The sequence below is a fragment of the Camelus dromedarius genome, chromosome 33 (genome assembly GCF_036321535.1).
Source record: "Camelus dromedarius isolate mCamDro1 chromosome 33, mCamDro1.pat, whole genome shotgun sequence".
Lineage (NCBI taxonomy): Eukaryota > Metazoa > Chordata > Mammalia > Artiodactyla > Camelidae > Camelus > Camelus dromedarius.
This window is the reverse complement of record NC_087468.1, coordinates 12103211-12126397: the sequence shown is the minus strand read 5'-3', so window position 1 is coordinate 12126397 and position 23187 is coordinate 12103211. Positions and strand designations below refer to the sequence as shown.

General features: G+C 48.7%; 1 protein-coding gene across 1 annotated transcript in view; it reads right to left on the bottom strand.

The window, feature by feature from the left end:
- Positions 1 to 23187, bottom strand: part of ACOXL (acyl-CoA oxidase like) — a 240471-nt gene that overhangs the window by 164898 nt on the left and 52386 nt on the right. Inside the window, exon 9 of the mRNA XM_064481989.1 lies at positions 20757 to 20791. Within this exon, the coding sequence (XP_064338059.1) occupies positions 20757 to 20791 (35 nt within the window). The remainder of the gene's footprint in view (positions 1 to 20756; positions 20792 to 23187) is intronic.

Below are 23187 nucleotides of genomic sequence, written 5' to 3'. Positions count from 1 at the left end.
TGAGACCTGGAGCTGGTTTTGAACAGGGATCACAGGAAATGGCACAAAGCACAATATCTAGCAAAATTCCAGAGCCCTCCGTAAACGGCAGGTGAGGGCCAGCAGGCACCTGCTCCATCACCAACCCCCAAGCCCAGCGGCAAGGCAGTTTGGCCACCAGGGAACAGGAGTATGAAACATCCCCAAAGATTTGATCTTGTCCATCAGGATGATGCTGGCTGCAAAGGTCAGAAGACCTGAGTTCGAGTTCTGACCTTTCCTGGCATAACTAAATGGCTTGGTCTGTTTTTCAAAGTTTCCCCTGCAGCAGAACCTCCTGAAAGATTTGTTAAAACACAGATTAATGACCTACCCTCCCTACCCCGGGGATGTGGTCCACATCCATGTTCTACCCAGCCCGCACGTGACTGTTTAGGATTTGAATTTGTTGCCGATATTTAAGAAGTGGCAAGATTTCATTTTTTAAAAAATCAGATTTCAGGTTTCCCTTGAAAAACAGAGATGGGGCTACACGGGGCAGCACTGCCTGAAGGTCCTTCTGTAAAGATAGAAATGTTCTGTGTTGTCCGACAGGGAGGCACCAGCCCCGTGTGGCTATCGGACACTTGAAAAATGGCAGAAATGGTTCCGGAAAACATTCAGTCAGTTCAGAGGTCTTCCTCCTCTCAGAAAAATCATGGGAATTGCCCTGATTTCCCCCCGAGCACAAGAACCTGAACCCATGGGTTTATACTGGCTGTGAGGGAAATGAACCAAGTTCTCTGAAGGCGTCTCTGAAACCCTCTTGCTGGACATACCTGTGACAAGGCATCTTGAAGGGCACAAGCAGCCATTCCCAGGGATGAGTCAAAACACGGAGTCTTCACAGTGTCAGTGGGCTCCAAGGTAGAGGCAGGAGGCACCCAGGGCAGATGCTCACCATTCCATTCCCTTGCTGTGTGACCTCAGCCAAGTTGCCTACCCTCTCTGTGCCTCCATCACCTCAACTACGAAATGGGTCAAGTAGTACATACCCCCAGAGTTGCTGCAGTGACAAAAAATAAATAACACAGGGAAAGTGCTTAGCGTATCACTGGGCCAGGGTGAGTGCTCAGTGAACACTGGCTGCCACGGTCACTCTGTCACTTCCACGTTCTTAGATGGTTGTGCCCGAGGGACCACTTTGGGAAACACAGCAGCTCTGCCTGCAGGCAGTGTGGGTAGGAAATGCCAGCAGGAGCAATGGTGAGACAAGTGAATCAGATGCGTGCCAGAGGAGAGAGTGGAAAGCCGAGACCAGGCCGGCTGGGGGTGATGTGAAAACCCACAGAAGTGAGACTCCTTCGAGGAGGCACTGCGTCAACAGAGAATAGCACTCGTGTCAAAGGAAATCAGCGTGTTGCTTGTCCTGGTGATGGCTGGCTTCTTTCCCCAGAGGGAGGAGGCGGATCAACCGACCTTGAACCAGGAGTCGGTACCCCCTCAGCCCCAGAGAAAAGGCTCCAGTCCCTGGAGGACTTGGGGAAGCCAGAGAGGGCAGCCAGGAGAATTCAAACTTTGAAAATAAGCTTAAATTAGAAACTCTCTCTACGATGCTCAGCCTTCAAGGCCCGACCAACGTCTGACACCTTGGGCAGCCCTTCCTGCACCACAACCGTGCACACCTTCCTCCCAGACCAGGTGGGAGGACGGAATCCTGACCTCAGACACCACGGGTTTCCCATCGCCCTGCACATGTCTGGGACATCATTTATGCTGAGTGAGTGAGTAAAGAGACAGACCTCTGGCACCTCACCTTCAAGACTGTCACTTCTGCTCCCACCACCCCAGGCAAGCCTCAGCTCTGCCTCCCGGTGGCTGGACCCCCTGGATCAGTGCTGCCCCTCCAACCCTGGCTCACCCCGCGACCACTGCACGACCCCGCTGTGCTGAGGCCCCACGGCCTGCTGACCACAGATCAGGCCCCATGTGCCGCCACGCACCCTCTGTCGATGGACGAGCCTGGCCACCTCTCCTCTCCTAGTGATGGGTTCCTCCTTTAGTTTCTTCTTTTTTTTAAATAGTAGCTACCACTCCAGGGAGGGGGGAAAAGTGATTTCATTTTGTCACCGAAACAGAGCTTCCCCTAGGTACACCGAGAAATACGATCATTTTCCATCAAGAGAGGGCAGGTTAACCAAACCTACCACAGAACAAGCGTCTGCAGTCCAAAAACTAAGGCAGGTCCTTATGTAATGATTTGGAATGCTCCACGGGGAAAAAAAAAAAGTTGTACAACAGTGTTCAAATTATGCTTTCATTTATCTGCAAAAATACACAACACGCATCAATAAAACTGTAAGAACATCGCCCACGGATGGATGAGCTAGAGCAGTTCCTATCAGACACCCTACTGCAAACAAGAAGATAAAACCTGCAGCTCAGAGGGCAGCTGGGGTCATTTAATATCACTTCCACGGAGGCTGCAAGTCAGTGAAACACTTCGACTCCTGAAGAAATGGCAAAAATTATGGCAGCTGATGTAAACTACGATCCTGCGTCAACATTTAGGCCTCTTGTGAATATATGATGAATTCATACAATAAAACCTAAAAAAAATGAACAAAAAAACTGTATATTTCTCTCTCTCTTTACACACACACACACACACACACACACACACACACACACACACGAATGCATACAAATCATCTGGAAAGAGCCACATCAAATTGCTAACAGTGGTGACCTTGAGGCCCGGAATGTGGGGGAGGGGCACAAGGAGGACTCTGAATTTTGCAAGAGTGTGCTCCGTGTATCACGTGAGTAATTAAAGATGCATTTAAAAACAGGTATCATCATCCTGAAATACAGCAAGTGCTCAGCCCTTCAGCACCTCTTAGACTGAATCCGTCTCACTCGGCTCAAAGTAAAAGGTGAGTCATCACTCCTCTGAAACATCCTTTTCTTCACAGAATTGAGAAACAGGCTTAGTTTCAGAATGTGAAATCAGGCCAGAGTTCAACGAGCTAGAGATGCAAAGTTAAGGCAAAGTCAAAATGAAAGGGCTTCAGATGCAAATCTGAGAAGGCAACCCGATCCCCACCCCGCCCTGGGCGCCGTCCTGCTCGGACCCCTGGCCAGCCAGGGGGCAGGGGCCCAGGCCAAGCTGCCCCGGCCCTTCCTTCAGTGCTTACAACTGGAAACGCATAATTAATTCATTTTTTTTCAACAGGCAAACTTAGGTTTTCGGATGCGAATTCCTTTATTTCCAGTTTGTGTTCATTTTCCCAGCAACCAGAAATGCTCCTGAAGGCCCTGATCGTAGGAGTCTTTTCAGAAGCCTGGAAAAATAGAAATCTTCCACCACAGAGCAATCTGAAGGAATAAAATGAGGAGTCAGCAGAGCGGGAAGACGCCTGGGGGGCACGTCTGAGCACCCCGCAATATGGCCAGCCTGAAGGAGAACGTAACCTCCCAGGGACATGCCTACAGAGCCAGAATGTTCCCGTGGGTCTGCCTCGAGCCTTCTGGCCCCCTGGACAGCTGCATTTCTGGCTGTAGAGGAATGAATAGCTTTGGGTCCCCGTGAACGTGGTGGAATGTGAATCTGCCCTTGAGAGGTGATGACTCCCTTGCAAGGTTCAGTTCTGGGGACTCCTCCTCCTTGGGAACTGGGGAAACCTTTACGGTCGCCCATCAGACCTCTCCCACATGCTCTAGAGAAAGTCGTTCAACAGAAAATATCCTCATTGTGGGAGATGATTTGGGAAAGGACAGATTTGACCAAGGTCACCAGAGCAGTTGGCAACCGGGGTCAGGAGGGAGACTCAGTTCTCTGGATCTCAAAGCACTTGCTAAAGTGCCTGTAATTTTTGGTGCAAAGTTCAAGGGGTGCACTGGGGGCTCCTCCGAGTACAGAGTCACTTCCCTGCCCCAGTGAAGGGATCTGAGTTGTTCGGACTTGTCCTCCCTAACAAAGAAGCAGCAGAAGGAGAGGGAGGAGTAACAGAAACCGGAGGAGATCCAGCCTAGGTGCACCCCCAAGAAAACACACCCACAAGTCACACAAATTGTGAAGCGAGCATCGCCTGGAGTGACACCTACATTAGCTCTGACTTCTACTCAAGGGACAGAGCTGTCTGGTCCCTAAATGTTGCTCATTACAGTGGAACTGAAGGCAAAACAAAAGACCTAAAAGTACGTGCCCCTGCTCCAGACAGACAAGCAGATCCACATAAGGCGCAGGGCTTCTGGGTGAGAACCCTGGGGCCGTGCATGCTGGGTGCAGAGCCGGGGTCACCCTGACCCTCGGGGAGGGATGAGTCCTCATCCATCTCAGGACTGGGAAACGTGGCTTTTGGTTCTGCCCTGTCACCAACCAGCTGGGAGACTCAGAGACAATCCTTCATCTTCCAGGCTTCTGTTTCTTCTTTATTTTTGACTGCTTTGGTCCACATATAAAATGTATGCACATTCACCGCAGAACGTGTGGAAAGCCCAGAATAAAATAAAGAGGAAATAAGCATGGATAGTTTCATTGCCAAAAGCAAGCCTTGTTGGTATTTTGTCAGATTTCTCTGCAGTCTTATTTTATGCATATTGACATGGCTTTTTACCTTTGGGAGGGTAACTGGGTATCCTCAGATACACTTGGTGTCAAGCTTTTTATTTTAACCCAACATTATATCATGAGCATCTTTCTGTGTTATTAAAGCCTCTGCCTGAGCATTACTTTCACACCCGTATAATATTCCGTTGCAGGAACGCATCACAATTCAGTTACCGGTTCCCATGGCTATGTTGGTTCCCATTGTGTACATCATGAACAATGGAGAGAAAACCTCTTTGTGGCATGGAATGTTTTCTGCATCTTGGATTCTTCTATCCGGACAGATTCTCAATGTTCTTGTTACATATTCACCTTTCAGTTTCTCCGAAGGGATTAGAACCAATGAGAGATTCGCAAATGCCTACGGGTGAGTCGGGGAAGTGAGTATGGTTTGCTGGATGTTAAGAAGGAAAAAAAAAACTAGTGAGTGTGAGTCCACAGAGGACAAAATCTGCTATAAGGCTCCAGCTGGTGGCTGCTGTGCGGGAGAGGGGCCAGGGTGCTGCTGGGTTGCCCAGTTTTCCAAAGAAGCCGGAAATCCAGAATTTCTACTGATGCGTAAATATTGACAACAGAGAGCTACTTGCCCTTCCAGGCTGGCGAGCAGCCGGCCACAGCCCCTGCACAGTGGCGACTCTTCTGGAAGCCTGGGGTGGGGGGGCGGGTTTCACTCTGCGCCGAGCAGCGCCTGGTCTCCATCAGGTGCTGGAGGGAGGCCACAAAGCCATGCCAAGCGGTGAGTCATGAGGGCCAAGCTCAGGATTTTGTAGTTTGCACTCATTTTAAAACTGTCACACCTTCTTTTTGTGCCCCTCTGGGTTTCTCCCTGCCTCTGGGAATGGCCTCAGCATCAGCCTCTAAGTGTCAGCCAGAGCCGGGAGAACGGCTGTTGTAAATGCCCGTTTCAGCAGCAGAACCTGAGGCTCCCTTTATGCTCTCCTTCTCCATCGCTCTGGTCCAGTCTCCAGAAATCAGGTGAAATTCCTGTCCGAATGACACCTCCGCATTCCAGGGTGCCGAGCTTCCAGGAAAGAGCCTGCTTTTCCAGAAAAGAGTCTGCTTTTCCAACAGAGCAAGTGGCCAAGATCTTGGGGTCTGCTGAGGCTGGTCCAGGGGGGCCCGGGAGGGACGCCCGTGCCCTGGAGCTGGTGTGCGCGCCATGCCAGTGCTCCCAGCCTCCAGGCCTAACTACTCTAAATGGGCCACATTGCAGCCCTGCCGGCAATGCCAGACACGCCTCCAGAATGGAGAGAGAGAGAAAAGATGCCGAGAACCCAAATCCCCTTCACAAAGCCCGGGGAAGCGCCTTTTATGCCTCTGCCATCTGTCATCACGAAATTCACAACAGCTCCCCGAGTCTCACGACACGGACACTTCTGCCGGGGGTCACCCGGCGCAGTTCAGACCCCCTGACAGCGAAACAATGTGCAGCAAGGTGAAGACCGGTGAGAAAATCCTGCTAAACAAACACCGAGGGGTCGACGGCTCAGAGAGCAAGATCCACTTAAACCCACTAATTGGAAATAATTCCAAGTGTTTCAGACGTTACGTGGTGACAATAAGGCGCAAACTCGGGATTAGTGACCTCCAAAAGACAGAGAGCTTTTGTTCTGTCTTTGTAAGAGCAAAAGCTCCCCCTGTTTGGAAATTCCCATCCGTTACCCTGTGCAGATTTCAAAGTTTACAATTGAATACTGTAGCCAGGGTTAGATTTTGAGTGTCCCTGTTCCAGGTCAAGGAGCAGGACGTATGCAAGGGGGAAGTGGGCGCGGAGGGGTGGGCAGGGAATCAAAAAAGCCTCAAAAGTCATCAGGGAGGCGCTTCATTCTGGCCTCTCCCAGAGGTCAGCTAACCAAACGGACACCCGAAATCACTGCCCCAAGGGGAAAAGCCACGTGTGTTTTCAGAGGTTTGGGTTCTGGTGGTTGTTTTTAAGTCATTCTTGTCGAGCTACGTTCGTCAAGGACATGAGTCCTGGGCAAAGGTGTTTGGGTCCTGTTTTTGTTGTTTGTTGTCTTCCTGTGCTGTAGGATTTCACCGAGCTCTTATAAGCAACCAAAAAGGAAGCAAATGGTTTGCAAAAATGCAACTCAGGCAAAAACACATGAGTCTGGAGCCGGGTTTGGGTTTGGAGGTGTGCACACTTTGCAAAAACCGACATTGAAATAAACTTATTTCCAAAACGAGACCAAACACCTGGTTACTTGTAGAAGCCCTTGTAGGATTTACTGTCGACTTTGGTTTGATTGAGTGATGCTCATTTCCAGAATCACTCCCACCTGGGAGAAGAGGGGAACCCATGGATAAAGCGGGACAGTTTAATCAAGCAGCCCCATCTGTGGTCCCCAGGATGAGGATGAGCCCCGCTGTCCTGGGTGCTCTGTGCCAGGCTCTCTGAGAAGTGCCTGCCTTGCACAGAATCACCCAGCTCTAGAGTGGAGGAGACAGACTTGAAGTCAAGTGTGTCCTTCTGTGTTTCCAAAGCCCCTGATCTCTACAGTGCAGAGCTGTGTGGAGCTCTGGCCAGGGAGGAAGGCTCATAGGTACCCCCAGCATCCCATCCTCTGCACAAGGTCCACGGTCTTGAGTTAATTGCACACTGTAAGCCAGCTGGGGACAGCAAGCCACATCTCAGCCCAGGCCAGGCTCAGAGTGGCCTCTCTTGAAAGGGCCTGAATGACCAAGGTGATATAAGACATCCCAGCCTCTCACCAAAGCAGAGGTGGTGAGGGACCTTCCTGAAGCCTTACACGGGATTACAAAATGGTTGCCCAGGTAACAACCTCACACATATACACACAAGTGGAAAACATGCTATCCTGGATAAAAGCACAGATGCACAACCAGGGCTGCTAATTCACACGTAGGAAGCAGGAAGAAGACGGCTTGGAGGCTAGGCAGGTTATACGAATTGGGCTGAGGTCACTGGAACATCCTTGTGGCTGAAGAAAGGTTTTCCAAGGATTCCAGAAGCTGCCTTAGCTCTTCCCTCTTTGGTGAGACTGAGGGGTGCCTGGGGAGACCTACCCCCCTCAGCAAATAAGAGTTCAGTCCAGCCGATCAACCCTCCTGTGTGCAGAGCACCCTAAAATAAGATTCCACATGTTGGAAGTGCAATCAGGTTTCACCTTTGGCCAAGCCCCTGGCCACGGGACGCGTCAGAGGTCAACGGCAGCTGCGTTTCCTGTGCCTCTCGCCCTGGGCACCCACCTGGTCCTCCCCCTCCCTCTCCCCCAGGTGCACTCCCGCCAGAGGCTGCCCCAGTGAGTCGCCCTTTCACAGAGTTCTGATGAATAGGTTGTCTGTGTTTTCTTTTGCATTCTTTTTAATGGCCTGGACTATGCTCCAGCGACCCAGCTGTGCATGTCAAATAAAACGTATCGGGGTCGAATGGATTCTCACATAGCACCGAAATGCACAGTGCACCAAACAAAGGGCACCCGACCACAACACGCACATTCTAGAAAGCTCCGCTAAGAAAAGACGAACTGCTCCAAAAGCCATCCGGGCTAGCAAAACACTGAGTCAAATGGCATCATTTCACATCATTATTCCACACTCTTTCTTTTTCCTGCTTTTAGATTTTTCAAATACAGTTATGCAAAAGACTTCTGTTTTTAAACTCACTGTGCAAACACTAACATTTTGCAAAAACCCAGGTAGATAAAATCAGCTCAGGTTGAGCACGGCCTGAACACAGAGCTATAACCGGTTCAGCTTTGCCATCTGACCTTTAATTGTCCTGTAGAAATGAGGAACGTGTTTAGCGAAATGGCGAATTGCTTTTTATGTTCTATACAAAGGTACTACCCCTCGTGAGGCATGTGAATGCTCGTCAAAGGAGCAAATGTTTAAAAACTGGAGGAAAGTAAGAAGGCAGGCTTCCTGTTTCACACACCCAGAGGAAGAGGGGGTCTTTTAAACTTGTAATGAAACAGGTGGGCTCAGGGAAACGCAGAAAATGGTACGTGGAAATGTACTCTTACGGCCACTGTGATATTTGAAAGAAAAAAAAAAGTCTTTTGTTTCATACCTAAATGAAATCAGCTCAAGTCAGAAGGAAAGTACATGTGTTTACAACCCAGCCCAGAGTCAACTGGTGACATCTGACTTTCTGTTCTGGTTAAAAACATCTCTTTCTTCAGCCTGCTGGTGAATACACCCTCACAGCTGAGGACAGATGTGGCTCGAAACGCCTAGGGAAACAAATGGCAAGCGGCAGACCGCCACCACAGGCTCACGCACCTGCAGCTGACATCATCCAGCTCTGTCTTACCCCAGAAATCTATTAACACGCAGAAACAGGTGCCCCCAGACCAGAACCCACTCTTAGAAAGCATTCACCTCATCCGCCGGAGAGTGGAAATGACACATGAGACGCCGAACTTCCACTCACCTTCCCTGCCTGACCTGGGGGTGGGGCAGGGAGGACCCCAACCCCCGGCCCCCCTTCCCCGACCCTCCCAGGACACCTGTTCCCTAGCATCCCAAGGACTCCAGATGCAGCCAGAACAAAAGCGTGGGAGGAAACCCTGAGCCCTGGACATGGCATGTTCCTTTGTTTCAGGGAATGTAGTCTTTTCTCCTGAGCAAAAAGTAGTTAATCCCAGGTCAGTCTTCACTAAGCTCTTGTCCCTTGAAACAGCTTTTCTCTTTGGGTGAGTGACGAGGCATATAGAAGGCACTCAATGTATATACAGAGCACATTTTTTTTAAATGATGTATCTGGGATTCCTTTTAAAATACTCCAACAGAAGACAGAGGGCAGGATAGAGATGAACCAGAATTGTCAAAATGTTGGTAACTGCAGAAACCAGGAGAAGAGTAATTGGGACTCCCCTTTGCTATCCCCGTTGTATTTGAAATCTGCCATAATAAAAATACATTTGAAATAGGTAGTAATATTTCCAGTTGTTGGTCTGACTCCTCTTCGCTCCCTCCTCAGTAATAGAGTCCCAATTTTGTTGATGTCATCCCTCATCCTCCATGGAGTCACTGTACTTCACCAAACCAATTTCCCTTTTCAGTGATGGGGATTTAGGAAGAGACAGGTGGTTTATCTGGCCAAAGAGAGATGAAGGGAAGTTTCTTGAAGGGTTTCTGGGGGAAAAAGTTTCCATGCTGCTACAAAATGACATATAGACATTCTTCTGCAAAATGTTGTTGTATCTGCATGTGACAGCAAGAACCTCAGCAGCCATTTTGTGACCATGAGGGAGTCAGCCAAAGACAAAACCAATATGCTGAGGGTTGCAGAGAAGAAAGATCAAAGCAACCCTGGTCCTTGAGGATGTCATGCGCTACTGAAATAACCACCCTGAAACTGCCTCACGTCAGGAATCATTAAGCGAGAAAACAACCCACTTACCACTTAAAACAGTTCAGCCAGGGTTTCCTGTTACTCATAGCTAAAGGCATCCTGCTTGATACAAAATAACTGTTCAGTGAAAAAAGGCAAGAATGGATAAAGAAGACTCTGATGCACAGAGAGAATTATCAGATAGCCTTAGCGAAATCATCTGAGTCTTAGTAAAGCCAGCACAGTTGTTATTCCAAGCAAGAGTTGAGATTTACATTGTATATCCCCTTAGCACACAAGATCTTCTTATTTCACAGCACACACTGTTTACAGTCAGCTCTCCAAATCTGCAAGTTCCACATCTGCAGATTCAACCAAGTACAAATTAAAAAAAAAAAATTCCAGAAAATTCCCAAAAGCAAAACTTGAATTTGTTGCACACAGTAACTACTTACATAGCATTTACATTGTATACAGAAGGTGTGGATAGGTTATATGCAAATACTATTTTTTATATAAGGGACTTGAGCATCCTTGGATTTTGGTATCTGAGGGGGGTCCTGGAACCAATTCCCTGCTGATACCAAGGAATGACTGTATTTTATTTCTCTGACAGCAAATCGGGCCCTTCCTTGTATCTTCTCCTATAAAGTTGCTCTTTGATTTGTTTGGAGCATTTTCTCAAATGGCATCTCATATTCACAGCTCTGCGCAGGTTAATGGGGGCTCCTAATATACTTGGAAAAGCATGGTCTTCATTAATTAGCTGTGCAGCCTTGGACAAATTCCTCAACCTCTCTGAGCATTAACACACTTACCTATAAAACAGAATCAGTAATGCCCATCTTAGAGACTAAGAGACTAAAAGGGGGAAGCCTGCAACATCTAAAGCAAAGCACGCTGCCATTTCATCCACATCATGACTGGTTTTAAGGTCAAGGTTAACTGGTGGCAACTGGCAGAATCACTGTTTGTTTGTTTTTTTTTCTTTTACCGTTGCTTTCAAGTATACAAAAAAAAAAAGTAACAAGTATGAAAAAAGAAACAGTAAAATTTCCTTTTTTATGAGCAGACATCTCCAACACCTAACGTTTCTCCCCACCCCCATCTACTTTCATCACAGAAGACACGTGATTAAAAAGAAGATCCTAAAAGGTTTCCTTCCAAACCAATCAGGCCCCTTGGGGTTGATCAACTGTCTCAACTGGGAAAGTGTCTTGGAGCACAGGATGGTAGCTTCCCCCGTCCCTGGCCCCAACTCCTGCCATCTGAGAGATGGAGGGGAGGGGACAGGCTGAGCCAGAGCAGTGGTCTCTGAATGCTTAGTCCTGCCCCAGAGGGACGGGGGCCATTGTCTCCCTCCCTTTCTCAAGGGATGAAATAAAAACTCAGAAAAGCCTCGTCCGTCCTGGGTCACTTGGCAAGGTGCCACCTCTCCCCAGGATCAAGTGGGCTTTTCTGGACTTCTGACTCATGGACAGCGCTCAATGGCTTCCATCATATCAACACACCACCTGAAGTCTCCTTAACATACTTCCATAAATCGACTCAGTTTTCACTTAAGTAAAAATGTTTAAAAGGAAGCTTTCCATCCGCATTGCCTGCCCTTCCAGCCCAAATGTTATTTAATTGCTCTCCCACCAGGCTGTATCTCCAGCAGTGACCTGCAAACAAACACCCCTCCCCAGGGGTTGGGGCTGGGGCTGGAGCAAGACCATAAGCCTCGTGGAGTCAGCCCCAGGACCCGCCGTGGCACTGGTGACGCGCTGTGGGAAACACGTCTTCTGTTGGGAGTCAGGGGCCTGAGTTGGAATCCCTGTGTCCACCTGGTATAAAACTATCATGTCCTGCTTCCTCCATGAGGACCCACTGAGCCTCTAACCTGGACCATCACAGAGAGCCACAGACAGGACGGGGTTCTAGAAGTTGCACCAGCAACACTGGCCATGTCCTCCACCCGCCCTCTGCCTGCCAATCTCTTCTTCTCCTCCAGAAGTTGCTTCGGGCCCACCTTATGGAGCCTGGCACACCCTACCCGCCGATACACGCACATACACTCATGCCCCAGCACATCAAACACTTCCTTTATGCCCCTAATTGTACAGTATTTGCAACAGACTCACCAGAGGCAGACACAGCATACTTTTTACCTTTATCTAGTCATGGTAAATACTCAATATTGATTTTCTGCTTGAATGAACAAACAAATGAATCTTCATGCAATTGGATGTTTTTTCATGTTCTGGATTTTGTTTCTTTTTCCTCTTCAGATTAAAAATGGGATCAGGGGTAGAGAGAGGGAAACTGGAAATGGGACAGTCAAGGAAAAATGATCAATCACTTTCCAATTACTTGTCACACCTTGTGGATTATCAACAGGGCAGGACCCTCCAGTGTGTCTCCAATGAAAACCAAACTAGGAACGGGAGAGGGCTGGCTCCAAGGGTGACAGCGAGTCTAACCGTTGACGGATATTTCTATCCTGTTGCACGGACGACCCTCAGTGGATTCAGGATGATCTACCGTTTAGGAGGGGCTGCCATTCTCCCCCACCTATTAGCATGATTCACTGGAAGCTAATCTAACTTCCAAGTTTAAACACACAAGCAAAGAGATAAAACAGAACAAAAAGATTTTCAGGGAATATTAGACAGTATTTTGTCAGCACAAAAGCCAACCCAGCATGTGAGCCTCTTAATAACAGATGTGATTCGATCTGTACTACTGAGTGCAGCCCTTAAGGTGGGAAAAGGAATAAATACTGTGCCAACCTTGAGAAGCTCTCAGTCCAGGGCAGGGTTTTTCTGCTTTGCGACTATTCACATTTGGGGCCAGAGAGTTCTTTGCAGTGAGGGGGCTGTCTGGCGCATTGTAGGATGGTCAGCAGCACCCTTGGCCTCCACCCACGTTAGGACAACCAAAAATGTCACCAGATGTCCCTGAGAGGCAAAATCACCCCAGTTTAGAACCACTGGTCCGGGGCGTGAATAGTTAAATAACCACAAGATGTCCAGCCACGTACAAGGCCACCGCCGATGGGAACAGGGATGAGGGAGCAACTTGCTCTCTGGAGGAGGGACGCTGTGGACAGCAGAGGCCACCTCCACATGAGGACACAAGAGCACAGACTCCTTCTGTGCCTCTAAGCACCCCCTCACCACCTCCACCCGCCGTGGACTCGAAGGAGATGGAGACAGTCTCGTACAACAGAGCGAGCCACCATGACCAGCAGTCGGTCTACCTCACAAAAGACCAGCGAGGGTAAATTTGCATATTGACTTCTCTCCATGGCACTTGGAACTCTACCAACCTCAGCAGGAAGCAAAGGCTAAGTGATAAGATACCTCAGGAAAACAAACAAAAAAAAAAGCTGTGGAATTTAGAGTCTGCAGCATGTTCTTGAGTATAGGTAGTTGGAGCCACATAAGAGGCCAAAATGTCATTCATAAGCCAAAGTCACCCAAGGCACCTGGGTGACTAGAAGGAGAAAATTCTAGAACTTTCTGTGGCTAGCGTATTAGCCTCAGGATCTTGCCAAGTTCACTGTACATTAAAACTTGGGAAACACCCTTCAGGATGAGGGAGTGTAGAACTTAAAGCCGAGCTTGTGGGTAAAGCCAAACAAAAGCCTTCAGCGGACCAGACCCCCCTCCAACTCCTGCAACACATCAGCCTGAACAGAGAAGCCCTCTGTCCTCTCCCACTTAATGGAAACACAAGCCGGGCCTTGGTAAACTCTCCTCCCCAAAAATGGGTGATGCACACTCGATGCCATGTGACCCGCTGGACCGGGGCGATACGGCACCTGTCAAGGGAATACACAGGGGACCCGCACGTCCCCTCGTGAGGCGAGGCTGTCATAAGCACTGCCCTGGGCAGTGGTCCTGAGCTGGCAGAGGGGCTGCTCCTCTCAGCACCATGAGGGGCGCCGATGGTCTTTGTCCAGGCTCATTTCTCTGTGCTCAAGGAGCCTTGCTCACTGGGTGCCTGGTGCCCTGCCCCCTGCTCAATACCCAGGGACAATCAACTAAGTGGGAGCTGGGGTGACATCTGCCTCTCACGCCTGGGCAGCCGGGGTGGAACACAGAGCTGCTTTCTAACCACTTTCTCACTGGTGAGAGCTGGAGCAGCTGCACCCCATTCCCCGGGTCTCCGGGGAGAGGCCAGCGGCCAATGAGTTTTCCAGATGGATGAGATGAGCAGCGCCTCTGGAACGTGACCTCAGGCACCTGCACGGGGGCCTCCACTGGGAGGGGAGCCAGCCCAGCCCGGCATGTCATCCCAGCGCCCTCTACGGGCTCGGGGCGACCCCAGACTGGATAGCCGGCGCAGGCAGACCTCGGCAGCCCCTCGAGCCCTCCCCGCCCTGGCAGCAGCCTTGTGGGTAGAGTAAAGTCAAATCCTACTGCCTCCAGCTGAACCGCCCCACCCCGAGGCGGCCTCACTCCTGCACCCATCTGAAAAGTCCGTGGCTGACAAAGTCCTGACAGCACCCGTGAACAGGCTCATGTGAAGCTAACCAGCCAGATAGACTGCGTGCAGTTACCTGTGTAAACGGCCTTCTCTGATAATGACGGGGTGAGCGAAACTAGGGAATCGATGCCTCATCCTGGGCACACAAATCACAGGCTAATTCCATGTGCAGAAGCCCTGAGACTGTACCCAGAAGCACCTGGACACAGGACTGCCCTCATGGCCCCAGACACAGTGGTCTCAGTGCAAGAAGTGGCCCGGGCTCTCCCCAACCTTGCTCACTCCAGTTCAAGTTCACTGTAACTCCACTGCAGTGAAATTCACCCATCCTTGGAGTTAGAGTTCTGTGAGCTTTGACAAACATACCCAGTCCTGCAACCACCACCAAGATGCAGAATGCGTCTATCACCTCCCCCAGAATCCTTCATGCCGCTTTCCAGTCAACCCCGCCCTCAGCCCGAGCAACCACGGACCTGCTTTCTTCCTTGGTAGTTCTCCCTTTTCCACACCGTCATACACAGGGCATCATACCATATGTGCCCTCTGGGGTCTTGATTTCTTTCACTCAGCGTAACGCCTTTTCATTGCTGAGTAGGATTTCATTGCGTGGATGTGCCAGTGAAATGTTGCACGTGGAAGTTTGTTTATCCGACTTCCCAGCGGAAGGACAGTTAAGGTTGTTTTGCGTTTGGGGCTGTTGTGAAAAGAGCCGCAATGGCTATCTGCATACAAGTCTCGGTGTGGGCGAATGTGTCCATTTCCCTCGTGTCTAGAGTACCTGGGAGTCACTGGGTCGCACAGTAATGTACGGTTTAACATTGCAAGAAACTACCAAAGTGTTTTCCAAATTAGCCGCGCCGTTTTGTCTTCCCACCAGCAATGGATAAGAGTTCCAGATACCCTGTATCCTCGTCAGCACCTTCGTACTGGACAGAGACGTCCAGTTTTGTGTTTTATTGTTGGTGCTACTTTTTTAACGCCATCCTGACACATGGTAGTTCGTCGTGGTCTTAATCTGCATTTCCTTAATGACTGACAATGTTGAGCATCTCTTCCTGTGCTGATTTGCCATCTGTATCTCTTCAGTCAAGCATCAGTTCAAGAATTTCTGCCCATTTATCAAACTGCTTTCTTACTTAAGGGTTGTGAGAGTTCCACACACATTCTGGATACAAGTCCTTTATCAGATAAGTGTTTTGAAAGTATTTTCTTCTGGTTTGTTGTTTGTCTTTTAGTTTCTTAGCAGTGGCTTTTTTCAAAGAACAGGTGTTTTCCATTTTGATAAAATCCATTTTACCTACTTTTATAGTTCATCCTTTTTGGGTCCGAAGCAATCTTTGGCCCAAGGTCACAGAGATGCACTGTTATGTTTTCTTCCATAAAGTTTCAATGTTTTGCTTTTAGTTTAGGCCCATGATCCAGTTTTGTTCGTTGTTATACATGTTGTAAGAGACGGGTTGAGGGTTTGCAGTATGATCATCCTTTCTCTGTTGAGTTATCTTGGCTCTTTTGCGGAAAATCAGCTGATCACGTATGTGTGGGTCTCACTGGAGATGCTCTTTTGTTCCACTGACCTGTATGTCTATCTTTCACCAGCGTCACACTCTCTTCATTACTGTAGCTTTACAGTAAGTCCTGAAGTCGGGACATACAAGGCTCCCAACTCTGTTCTTCTTCAAAATTGCTTTGGCTATTCTAGGTCTTTTCCCTTTACATATAAATTTTTGAATTAGCTTGTCATTTTTTGAATTATCGTATCAGTACACATTTATGTTTCTGCATTTTCATTTGGGTTGCGTTGAATCTCCAGATCAATTTGAGTTGGGTGCCTTTTCTCTTTGAAAGTATAAGAGTGGTTATCTTTCAGAGATTATTATCACAGAAAGACTAACCAGTTCCTCCCAGACCCACTCACACGGAATAGCTTTGCCAAATGGCCTTGGCTTTATGGGCTGGGTTGTGAGGGTCACGTGTTCTGATGCAGAGGAGCACGTGTCGGAATGACAGGAAGGCAGTTGGCCTGTCCAACCTGCTACCTGAGACACAAAGAAAAAGACATCGTGTTTGGGGTCTGACCTGAGAAGTAGCCCTGAGACGTACAACAGAAAGGAAATCATTCCTTGATGAAGCACTGAAAAAGAGGTGACATCTCAGGGGCCATTGGAGGGTGAGCAGGAGTTCGCTAATGCAGGAGAAAGGAGGGGAGTTAATTCTTCAAAGGAAAAAGAGCGAGGATTCCTCTAGGAAGGAAGCGCAGGGCTGTAAAGTGGGAGGAGACAGAAGTGGGGGGTGAGGTCTGGAGCCCCTGCTAAGGATCAGAATTCTGTTCTCTGGGTGCAGAAGCCCATGTGAGCTCCTGAGTGGGAGGGGCATGATCAGATCTGCTTTGGAGAAAGACCCCCTTGGTGCATGCAAAAGATTCACTTGGAGGCCACCCTGTGAAGGTGGCAACAGATATGCAATGAGCAGATTTGACTGGGAAAACGGCCAAGAGCTGGGACCAGAAGTTCCCAAGAGGACAAAGCCACTGACTTGATACTAGACAAGGGGTTAAAAGGGGATGGAGAGGCACAGGAAGGCACGTCCATCTACTCCTTACTCCCCTGGACCCCGAGAAGCATCTCCCGCTCACCAGGCACATCGCCCAGCTCAGCTGTACAATCCCGGCCCCCAAGTACCTCATCACCTTAACTCAGACACCGTGTGAATATTCATATTCTACTCTCCGGGGACAATCTTTTGTGTTTAGGTTATATAAAAGAAAATGCAACCTTCCAAAAGATGGCTTTGCTTTTAAGATTATACCATTGGAATTGAATAAATTTCTTGGCAACCCTGTGTATAAACCAGGTCGGGGCCTCACCATGAAGTCTGAAAAACAGACAGAAGGAACGGTTGGCCAGAGAGCTTCAGCGACAGAAACAACTCTTCTCTGGAAGGGGAAAAAAGGCCAGAAAGGCATCTTTGTTTATTTTTACTAAATTTGGAGAACAACAATCTCCCCCAGCTGTCTCCACAAGATCAAACCAGCCCCAAATAAGAGTCGCTAAGTGTTTGAAACCAACGTCCAGTGGGCCTGACGGTCCTGTTTCTTGTCTTTTCTTCCCTCTGGGTTTCAAGATGACAATTTCATTTGCTCATTGATGCAGCCTGTCCGTTTTGATTCATCTAGGAACTTCAAACTCTGCTTCTAATCTAAATCAGAATGCAGAAGCACAGGACCCCTGCACGTCCTGCTAGGCCCTCTGGGCTCATTCAGAACGAATACCCCGAAGGCAGACATGGAATGACCTTTAACCAGGGGGGTTGCCTCTGCAGTGGGAGGCCACGCCCACCTTCGTCCAGCTCAGGCTGCCCGTCAAGCCGTCAACTCTCCCCACTTCTCTAGGACTAATCACATGCGGGCTCCCCAACTCTCCCTTCCCCTCGCCAGCCCTCAAGGGACCTCAAAGCCTGTTAGGGGTCTGGTACCTGCAACTCCAATATTAGGTTTGGAGCACAGGCCTGAATGCGGTGCCAGGTTTGGCCCTTCTTAGGGTCTCTAAGAAATTGACAGGAAGAAGTCAGTTGTGAGAATGATGTACCTTGAGTCTTCATCTAAAAGTCAAAACTCTGTGGCCCTCCACTTGACTATAACAGAGCCAAATGGAAACTTCCTTTCCTTCCTTGTTCCTTAAAAGGACAACAGACAAAAGCAAAAAACAAAACGAAATAATTCTGTGGGGGTTCATTGCTCTCACGAGCTTTTCTTAGAAACATGATCTGTGAGTGCCATGTGCAGAAACCCCATGCTGTTGGCCCCTCCATCGCATCAGGGAAACCAGAGGTGGAGGTGAGCACATTGCTCTGGGCCCGGTGAGTCCTGGCCCAGGGCTTCTCAGGGAGCAGGCTTCCTCAGGTTGCTGCCCTGGACAGGCAGGAAGAACATCTAAACTCTCTTTCAATCTTGTTGAAGAAGAAAAAAACAAAACACCCACACAGCGGGGACAATTTCCCCCCGCTGTGTGGGTGGTGGGGCCCCGAGAGCTGTTATCTGCAAAGGGCGCTTCTGGGGGTTACCCAGCTGTCACCGCCGTGTGGATTCCACCTGAAAACCTCAAGCCAAACAGTAGGGAATGAACATCAAGGGGCAATTTTCCACTCTGTGAAAAGGACTTGACTTTACAAAAATAAATTAAAATGCCATGATAATACATGAAATGCTCGCGGGGTTTGCTGTCAAAGGCACAGCTGGTCATGGAGGATGCTCTTCCTCACCTGAAACGATACCATCAAATATGACTGTGTCATTCTCCACTTCCCGACTCCTCAGCCCCTTATCCTGCACCATGACTCACACACACACATGCACACGCATGCACGCTCACACGCACGCACTTCTATGCCAAACACACAGGTCTGGAGTAACTGGCGGAGCAGGAGTTAGATGCGGAACCGCCACGACGGGGCCGGAGTGGGGATGGTTAGCGTGTGCCTGAGTTAGTGTGGGGCTGGGGCAGGGGTGAGGGGAGAGGGTGCTCCTAACTCTGAGCACCTTTCACTGTAATGAGGGAGATTTGGTAGCTGAAAACACCAGTGCAAATGCATGACAACAAAACCAGGCACCCTTCAGGCCCTAAGCCCCCTTTTGCCACACAAAGGCCCCTCTTGCTGCAGGCAGCTCTGCCTCCATGTCTGCAGCAGCCTGAGAGGGGCTGCCTGCTCACAGGGTTACAGGATTTTAGTGACTCCTCCCCCTCCTCCCACACCGATGTCCTTTGAATCCCCGATCTGTTCCTCTTCAGTATCTCCCATTATTGGCGTCTCGGAACCACGTTGGCCTCCTTCATCTCGCCCATCTACAGAAGAAGCCCGCTGGGTTCTCTCCACCACCGCCATTGGCTGGAGACCGGTGATTAGAACCTAAAGTCCCAAACCTTATTTCCAAAAATATCTCTTTCCACACAAAAAGGACCCAGGAAGCCCTCAATTCCATCATCTGGGTTCTGGGTAAACGTAACAAGGGAATTGGAAGCCGTCTCTCAGTAGCAAGCGTGAGCTCTTAAAGTGACGAAGAACTATGGAGACATAAGAAACAACCCATCTGAAAAAGGCATCAACAGGAAAACAGTGTGGCACACTCCTCAAGAGCCTAAAAACAAAACTGCCAGCTGGTCCACCAATTCCGTTTGTGGCTATCTACCCAAAAGAACTGAAAGCAAGGTTTGGAAGAGATATCTCTACTCTAAGTGTTCATAGTTGCCCTCCGAGGTCCCCGGGACTGCCCACATCACTGCCCGATTCACATTTAAATGTAAGCCTGGCGTATCACTTGTTCCAAGCATTTTTAGAAGGCAGCCTCACTTCGAAATCAGGTAACTACGGTTTGTTTGTGGAGCGCTGGCCAGATGTCCCAAGCCACACTCTGTGGGTACCCCAGGAAGGTAAGCTGAAGCCCAACACGGGTGGATGGCACTCTAGAGAGGCTGTGAGCATGGTTTGTGTCAGGACAGGGGGCACTTTGCTTATGGCCCCTCCATGGGGCTGGATCTTAATTCAACATCTTAATACATTTTGATGTGTGCACAGGGCAAAGGTTAATACTAGTACAAGAAACAAACATTTTTCATAAACATGATACAATTGAGACAAAGGTGGAAAGCATGAGACAAGAAGGGATTTCGTTCATTCTCAGATGGACCCAAGACAGGAGTGGGGGTGCCCGCGTGGAGGGGGCAGGGGGTTTCACTAACAAGCCCTCGCCTGGCTTCGCCTCTCACGCAGGACATCCCGGTTCCTGGTTCTCACCCTCGGACAGAGTTCATTACCAGAAATCACTTACGTGTCTCTGCCCTAGAGCATCACAGGCTTGGTTTTAAAAGAAATGTGCTACCTGCCGCCGCTTTTATGTCAAAATCTTATTCCTCCAAATCGTGATTAGCTCTGGCCAGTCGAGCAACGAAAACAATTTCATCTAACTGCTGTGACACTGACATTGAAGAGGCAAAGCCCACAAAGGGACCAGCAAGACCTCCCAGGCAGGGCCACTGCCTTCCTGCTTTTGTGTTTCTATAAAATGGCTTGCTTCTAGGAAAATGAAACTTACCCCTAAAATTCCATTGGTTCCAAAGCTCACTCCTGATTCGTCCATTTCTAACACCTCATTTGCATATGGTACGAATTCAGTTGAAACCTAAAAGCCTGTGTAAACCTACAGTCGGGGTCCAGTGTTAACTGCTGTGGGCCCGCCGGCAATAAACCTGAGTTCTCCAACCCTCCAAGTGTCGCCTGGTCTCTCGATGGGACTCAGGTCTGTGTAACAACATCATGAGAAGAGCAGCCTCCAAAGCCAAGGTCAGAAACCTGGAGACTCAAGCAAACCTACAGCCGTACAGTAGTAAGGATACTTCTAAAAAGAAGAAAATGTGACTTTACCTGTGGCTGTAGCGAATGGCTATCGTCAACCCAACCTGCAATTAGAAGGAGAGAGAGAAATATGCATTAAATAACAAGAGCAAGCTAAATTCACAAGAAAACTGACTTAACACGGTCAATTTTTTAAAACGCTTATTCAAAATGCCCTCCCGCTAACGCTTGGTAAGTAACACATTTTAACGATAGACCTTTAATTTCAACTTGGTTCTTCAAGGATAATCACATTTTGAAGGGGTCTTAAAGAGGCTACAATATTCCACTGCAGATTAGACAGACGGTGTCTCTCATCAGGAAAGATTTCCAAAACAGGGCTCTTTCTTTTTCTTTTAAAAAATGTTTTAATGTTTCTTCCCATTTTTATTGAAATATAGAAAAATGTTTAATGTTAAATTAAATGTTTACATTTTTTAAATTTTAATGTTCATTTGTATGGAGGTATAACTGACAAATCGAAATGTGTCTAAAGTGTGCAACCTGCTGACTTGACATGTGGACGTACACCTTGCAGAATGGCTACCACACATTATCAGGTTAATGAATACATTCAGCACCTCATAGAGTTGCCTTTTACTTCTTTTTTGAGTGAGAACACTTAAGGTCTGCTCTCTTACTTTCAACTGTACAATAAGGTATTGTTAACTACAGCCACCACGCTGTACGTTAAAGCCTCAGAACTTACACGTCTTATAACTGGAGGTTTGCGTCCTTTGACCAGCCTCTCCCACGCACCCCCACCCTGCAGCCCCTGGCAACCACCGTTCTGCTTCTGCTTCCATGAGCAAAACAGGGTTCTTTCAGCTCCGAGACAAAGCCGTGAAAAGACGGGACCGCAGAGCATGGCTGATTCTGAGGTTCGAATTAGGAGAGCACCGCCACGCCCAGGTCCCTCCCCCTCCACGCCAGGGGACTGACCGCCTGGGCCAGAGCCTCCCTTCCCTCCGGAGATCAGCACAAAACTTCACTCTGATCCCATCAGCTCAAGGCCAGCAGGCCGCACTCCGAGAACAGCAAGGAAATTTCATTTGTGATACACCTGAGATATAAAGAGACGGCGTCCACGGTTGCCAGGCAGAGCAGCAAGGAGGGCCCGAGGGGGCGCTGCGATCTCCCCTTTGCCCTGCGGGGGTGGTGTGGAAACCTCTCAAGGACAACTAGGGTCGAATCACATGGTGTGGGCCTCAGCTGGTTCACTCAGGGTCAGTCAGGGGTGGATTCTAGAAGGGTCAGACTAGCCATGTTCAGCTGCTAACTGTACCGGAGTCAGCACGTTATTTAAACTCTCGGAGCCTCATTGTTCACAACTACAAAATGGGCAGAGTAATTATGTTCCCACAGGAGTAACATAAGGATGAAGCAACTTGTCTGTCTACGTGTTTATATCCGTGTGTGTGCCCACGTGCGGCACCGATGGGTGGGGAAAACTGGATAAATAATTCCTACCACTGCTTATAGGCAATACCCCATTGATGAAAATATTGTCACTTTCCAAAACTTAATTTTTTAAGTCTTTTTTAAGTTTAATTTTTGGAACTTTGGAAGTATTTCACCATGTAAAAAAACAATAGCCAAGAGGGGAGGGCAGAGCTCAGTGGTAGAGTGCATGCCTAGCACGCACAAGGTCCTGGGTTCAAAATCCAGAACTTCCAGTAAAAATAATAATAATAATAAGTGAATAAATAAACCTAATTACCTCCTTCCTCCCCCCCCAAAAAAATTGAAATTAAAAAAGAGTAATCTTTAAAAAATAAACAACGGTCAACCACAACCATGCCTGGGTAAGTCTCGTTAATCCACCTGCAGCTGAACTATGGCATGACTGCTTGAAAAATCTCAATGGCAGTTTAAAAACCTAAGCATCACCTATAATATCATTTCTGGGCAGAAAGTCTACCTCAGTTGCACCTTAGCATCCCCAAACACATCCCTGCCATTGCCTTGATGCCGGCTCCCATGGAGGAGGGGGTGGGGGGCAACTTATGCAGCACTCTGCAAGATGACAGGCGGGTCCCGGGGCAGAGGGACAGTGGAAGGGGTGGGGAAGAGCCAACAGGAGGGAGAGTTAGGAGAAGTAAAATCTTTGCGCCAAGGAAGTCCGATGCCTCTGTCCTGCTCAAGATTGCAGAATCCCCCAGCTGCTGTGTGAAGAGCTCAGCTCCAGAGTCGCTCTGCTGGGTGTCACCACTGCAGGGGCCCAGAGTGTGGAACCAATAATGGTGAGAAGAGGCTTAATTTTACGAAAAGCTTGTCTAAAAGGGAAGGCAGGAAATATACAACAAGTTGATTTCGCATCCCCTCCACCTGAATTAATTCAGTGGTCTAGCTCAGCTAAGCCAGGAGTATATTTGAGACGTCAGCAAACAGAAGAGGACGATGCCTCCGGGCCAATCGAGAATTTACAACAGCCAAGACATGGAAGCAACCTAAATGTCCA